We start from the raw sequence: 6,674 nt of genomic DNA on the forward strand, positions 1-6,674 counted from the left end.
GACTGATTGTTCTGGCATCATGTGTATAGTAGAGGATTGCAAAGTCAATCATCAATGGGAGGAGAGGCACTTGGCCCTGTGAAGGTTCTGTGTCCCAGTGTAGGGGAATGCCATGGCCAATAAGTAGGATAGGGTTGGGTTTCAAGCATGGGGAGGTGGGAGGCAACAGGGGTTTGTTGTTGTTTTTGTTTGTTTGTTTGTTTCTTGGAGGCGAAACTGGGTAAGGAGAAATCATATGACATGTAAATAAAGAAAATATCTAATAAAAAAGTCAAAATAAACACTTTTCTCTCTCTCTCTCAAAAAGGGGGGTGGCTGGAGAAATGGCTCAGTGGTTAAAAGCACTGACTGTTCTTCCAACGGTTCTGAGTTCAGATCCCAGCAACCACATGGTGTCTCACAAGCAACTGTATTGAGATCTGACACCCCCTTCATGAGTGTTCAAAGACAGCTACAGTGTACGTACATATACTACTAAATAAATAAATCTTTTTAAAAAAGACTTAGAAGTGATGGAATACACCAAGCAGATGAAGCCCTTTAAAATCAACACAACCAAAGCTCAGGTGAACTCAGCCTGAGGTAGCATGCTCAGGGTTGGCATAGGTCTGAACCTTGCTCTCTGTCTATGTATTGCAGCATCCTTTTATTGTTTTTATGGGATTCCTGGGTGTTAATGAATGGATCTCTATTTCTTGTGTCTTCTTTAGGACTCTTTTCTTTCTGTTTGTTTTGTCCAATTATTATTTCTTTGTTTTGTTTTATGTTATATTATATCATATTTTACTATTATCCCCAAAAGAAAGCATTCACTCACACATACATTTCTTTATACCTGCACACACATTTGTTGAATTCAATTAAGATAAAATTATTCACTCTTGACTTTAAAAGCAAAAACTATTTGCTCTTAACTACAGTAGGCAAAAGTATAAAGAGATATGATAAGAGGAGATAGATAGATAGATAGATAGATAGATAGATAGATAGATAGATAGATAGATAGATTAGCCTTTGTTTCTCACTCATATCTGTCTATTACACCTCGGTTCTCTGAATATACAAAGATGAAAATTTCAGTTTGATGCTTTATATTAGTCTTAATGTTATAAAATCTTTTACAAAATCTTTTAAATAAGAAAAAATTGTCTTGTGAAGATTTTCTTTCCATTGTAAAAGATATATGAAATTATATGTGTGTGTGTGTGTGTGTGTGTGTGTGAGTACATGTTAGTGTTTGTGTGCACTGAGTAATATGTATAAAATATTTTTACATGATAATTTATGATCTTAAAAGGAAAGTTTGGGGCTAGAAATGAAGCTAAGTTTGTAGTATATCTGCAAGATTTGATACCAAGCACTCTGTAAAATAAATAGAGTTGCATTCCATGTCATTTTAGCAATTGGGAGGTAGAGTTAAGAGAATCAGAAGTTCAGGATCATCCTTGGCTACATAAGAAGTCCAAGACCAGCCTGTACAACAGGATACCTTCTCAATAAATAAATGTATAAAAAGGTTAAAGTTTCACTGGTATATGATTGAGGCATTTGTATTATAATACCTTGTTCTAGAAGTAGGTACATGATGCAGTTCTACACATTTGCAACATAAGGAGATGTCTGATAAGAGAATAAGTTATTTATTTATGTTTTAAAATGCTTAAATCTTGTCTGGAGAGATAGTTCAGGGTTAAGGAGCATGTATTGCTCTTGTAAATGAACAGGGTTCAGTTCCAAGCACCTAAACGGCAACTGACAAACACTCCTTAATAGACATTCATTTCCTACCACCGTGGCTAAATAATGTACTTTCTTCTATCAGATGAAGTGTTAGGAAAGTGTTAACAGAGCACTAGTGTCCACTAACTCCTAAACCTAATAATGTCATCAAATGATATATAAAAGCTATCAGAGTTCCCTCCAACCTTCTGAAACTCACCTGAATGATATTTCAATCAATGTGTTTAAAAATTCCTTGGTTACAATTTTCTCTTGGTCTATGACTATAAAAAGTTCATGTAATGACTTTCGCAGTAGATCTTGTTATTCAGGGCAATCTTAATCCATGTTTTTTTAAGCATAGTATTTATATTGGGCTCAAAATAAAGTCTCTTACTCCAAATAAAAAAAGAATTGTCCTATTGTATGCTCATTTAGAAGAGTGGTTGACTTTTTTTGAGACCATGATGTATTTATAATAGGATTTTTGGGTATTCCAACAGTGTCAGATATGGATACCATCTTATGGAGTGGGTCTTAATTTCAATGATAATGTTGGACTTAGGGTGGACAACCCCCTAATATTTGTGGCACAATCCTTTTGGCATATCACTATTATAGATTTCAAAATTTATAAATTTAAGAAATTGATAGTATCTCTTTGCATCCATTAGTAAGATAAGCACCTTCCACAATATGAAGACTAGCCAATGAACCAGACACTACAGAACTCTAGAATGTTTAATGTCAGAATCTTGGCTTCATCTTGGGATAACTAACCAAACATGTATGACAATAACTTCAAGTCTCTCAAGAAAGAAATTGAAGAACAGCTCAGAAACTGGAGAGATCTCCCAGGTTCGTGGATTGGCAGAATTAGCATAGTAAAAATGACCATCCTATCAAAGGCAATCTGTAGATTCAATGCAATCCTCATCAAAATCCCAACACAATTCTTCAAAGACATTAAAAGAGCAATTCTCAAATTCATCTGGAAATGTAAAAAAACCCAGAATAGCGAATACAACTCTTAACAATAAAAGAACAGCTGAGGGAATCCATGACCTCAAGTTTTACTACAGAACAATACTGATAAAACCTGCATGGTATGGTACAGAGACAGATACACTGATCAATGGAACAAAATTGAAGACCCAGAAATAAAACCACACACTTACAGACACTTGATTTTTGACAAAGAAGTCAAAAATATACAATGGAAAAAAAAAGCATCTTCAATAAATGGTGCTGGTCTAACTGGATGTCTGTATCTATAAGAATGAAAATAGACCCATATTTATGACCTTGTATAAATCTCAAGTCTAAGTGAATCAAGGACCTCAACATAAAACCAGCTACACTCCATCTAATAGAAGAGAAAGTGGGAAAGAGCCTTGAAGTCATTAGCACATGAAGAAATTTCCTAAATAGAACTCTAATGACTCATGCTCTAAAATCAGGAATTGATAAATGGGACCTCATGAAGCTGAAACACTTCTGTGAGTCAAAGGACATAGTCAATAAGACATCAGCAACCTACATATTGGGAAAAAAACTTTACTAAACCCACATCCAATAGAGGGCTAATACCCAAAATATATAAAGAACTCAAGAAGATAATCACAAAAAACTGAACGACTCAATCAAAAAAAAATGGGGTATAGAACTAAACTGAGAATTCACTACTGAAGAATCTTGAATGGCTGTGAAGGTATACTATTACCTTCCAGGAGTAAAATTCCAGTCCTTTGCCAATATTAATTTGCCAATGTTCTGTATGTTGAATAAGCATTTCATGAAATGCAGAAGCTACAGCATAGACAGCACTGTATAGGTTGTAACTTGTCTCACTCATGGCCACCTCAAACTGGTGCCTGGATAACCATTCTTGTAGGATTTTGGTTGAACAATTTTTCAGTGTCTTACAATAAGATGGTAATGAACAGTTAAAATACATCCACCATAACCTAGCAAGTGATGTATCATTATTGTAGTTGGTAGGGTACACTTTCTGGATGAATTTTTTAAAACCAGGAGTCTCAGAATGAGGATGTGAAAAAATTAAAATCCCATGAAAGGAGTTAAGAAGGAAGTCTCCTTTGCCTGTACTCAAACCCCACCGTGAGGTGGTGATCCAGAGTCTCTTAATGCCTAAATGTTGCCATACTCTAAGCCGTACAGTTAGGGTGTCTGCATGCCCATAAATGATAATAACTTTAGCTGATGACATCACAATCTGGTCATAATAATGATTTTCTTTTTCTTTCATGTAGAAGTATGTATTTTTCTTTACCACATTCACAAAGGCTAAACAGACTCTGTGTTTGTCCATCTCTCCTCTCAACTTGGAGAGAAACTGAAAGCCTTGTTCATCATCTGAAATGACTAGCCCTACCCAATTCCAGCTAAAATGAACCACCAATGCCATCATGGCCAGGGCCAGAAATGTGTCCTTTGGAGATATCTGGTACAGATATGGATAGTGTTGCTTGTCACTCAGGAAAGGATGAAATGGCCCATAGTAAAGCTAAAGGAGAAAAACAAACAATATGAAGAAAATAGAATACATAAATCAATCTTTTTAAGCATGCCAGTTAAAATTGGGAACAGTAGGAAGTATAAGTTGTTTATGTAGTTATTACAATTCTACCTTTTTGTGACTTTTCCCAAAAACCACTTACAAAACTATCTTACAATAAAATACTTCACATCTCTACTCCTTCATATTTATTTCAATAAAGCTGTCATGTACATGACAGAAAATGAGAATTTATGCTTCAACCTCTGAGTCATAACAGGCATAGACCAGTTTATGTCTTCCAATCTGCCTTTGTATTCAGAAAGGTGGCAGGAAAGGAGAAAGTTTCACTATAAACCCCATATAACCTCACCTGTGGTACAGCAAAGATGTACAGGAGTGGTCCCAGTATGGCAGATGAAAACCACCATGGTCCTGTAAGTACAGTTAACAATTGTCTTTCATGTTTACACTTATAGTTAGGAATAAATGCATCTCTCTTTGAATTTATGGTATATATGTGTAGATAGTGCTTTGCTTTACAGTTGACTTCAACTATCAGAGAAATATTTGGTAAAATTTGAATGTTCCTGTTTATTTGTTTGATGGCAAACAATTGAGACAAAATCAAGTGAATGTTCTCGATTGTCAGTCTGAAAAGAGAACACAGAGATCGCTAGAGTTTAGTTTCCAAACACGTAAAACATAGATTATATTCACTACACTGACTATGTACTGAATGCTGTTTCCCTGACCCATATAAATGGTGACACAGGTTTTATCCTTGTGGTATGTGAAGATTTGAAATCCATTGAGGAATACAAGAATATTTGAAAGTAGTTTTGGGGGAGAATAGACATTCACTCAAATGGAATATTTTTGAAAATTCATACAGTTCACCTCTGCTGTCCTTGAACATTGTGAGGACACTGTGTGATGTCCATGGACTAGAATGTAGGTTTTAGCTAATACAGTATCTACTCATTCCTTTATGTTGGAATTCAACTAGTTACTTTAAGCAGAAAATGAATGAGTCCTATTAGCTCCTAAATTATGATGTTTTTACCCACAGATTTATCACTAAGTTCCTAACTTAGTAAATGAGAAATTACTAATTAAATCTACCTGAATATACAGCTTTTAGAAGGCCATTGGATTCATAGGCAATACAACTAATAAGATTTCTTTTTTTTTAAAGTCAAATATAGTTAGGAATTTATTCATTTATCCTATTTCATTCAATTTATGGGGTCAATATAAGCTACAAAGCAATATCTTAATTATTATGAGGATTTCAGTGATGTCTATTATCATATGTCCTTTTTGACTCTTACTAATTTAGATTAAATATCTTGTTTAAGGTGATTGTTCATTTATCTTCTTTTAGTCTTTTTTTAACTTTTATTGCATTATGATGAGAAAAGTTAATGATTTCAATTTATCTGAATTTGTTAACATTTAAAAACATATTTTAATTAAATAGAATTGAATCACATTCTTGTTCCCTTTTGTACCACCGCTCCTCCCATAGACCCCCCTTCAATACCTACAATACCTTTTTTGTCATATTCCTTAAAATTTATAAAATATTATAACTATAAAAGTAAGTATTATAAAAGTTGTTTGATATAAAACAACAATCAATTTAACAGTCTTATGTAGAAGCTCATCTACAGCAATAGTGAAAATACATTTTTCTCAATATAAATTTTAAATAACTTGAAATATATTAACTGTATACTTAAAAATAATACATCACTACCAGTATTTTCTTAAATGAACATGAATATATAAAGTCTTTTTGTTTGTTTTGTATTTAGTAGAGTTTAAAATCTTGGCTCTTACTGTGGCACAAGCCCAAAATAAGAATAATTTTTACACATGGGGTTTCATATAATAAGGCTGTATTTCAATGACCCTCACATCACCAAAGGATTTTACCTCCATCATAGCTAAGCTGAGAGTTGATAGTTCTGCTACACCAAGAAATGAATTTTAGGCTGGATTTTTGGATACAGACTTCCTGCTATGGTCAAAGCTATTTGACTTGAGTGAGTGTCTTAGTCAGGGTTTCTATTCCTGCACAACATCATGACCAAGAAGCAAGTTAGGGAGGAAAGGGTTTATTTAGCTTACTTCCACATGGTTGTTCATCACCAATGGAAGTCAGGACTGGAACTCAAGCAGGTCAGGAAGCAGGAGCTGATGCAGAGGCCATGGAGGGATGTTCTTTACTGGCTTGCTTTTCCTGGCTTGCTCAGCCTGCTCTCTTATAGGACCCAAGACCTCCAGCCCAGGGATGGCACCACCCACAAGGGGCCCTACCCCATTGATCACTAATTGAGAAAATGCCCCATGGCTAGACCTCCTGGAGGCACTTCCCCAACTGAAGCTCCCTTCTGTGATAACTCCAGTCTGTGTCAAGTTGACACACAAA

General features: G+C 34.9%; 1 protein-coding gene across 1 annotated transcript in view; it reads right to left on the reverse strand.

Moving 5' to 3' along the window:
* LOC116100613 (vomeronasal type-2 receptor 116-like) overlaps positions 1-6,674 on the reverse strand; it is a 61,155-nt gene that overhangs the window by 9,726 nt on the left and 44,755 nt on the right. Inside the window, exons 2-3 of the mRNA XM_031384356.1 lie at positions 4,611-4,890; positions 3,443-4,246 (exon numbers count right to left, since the gene is read on the reverse strand). Of these exons, the coding sequence (XP_031240216.1) occupies positions 3,443-4,246; positions 4,611-4,890 (1,084 nt within the window). The remainder of the gene's footprint in view (positions 1-3,442; positions 4,247-4,610; positions 4,891-6,674) is intronic.

The sequence above is a fragment of the Mastomys coucha genome, unplaced genomic scaffold, assembly GCF_008632895.1.
Source record: "Mastomys coucha isolate ucsf_1 unplaced genomic scaffold, UCSF_Mcou_1 pScaffold21, whole genome shotgun sequence".
NCBI classification, from domain to species: Eukaryota; Metazoa; Chordata; class Mammalia; order Rodentia; family Muridae; genus Mastomys; species Mastomys coucha.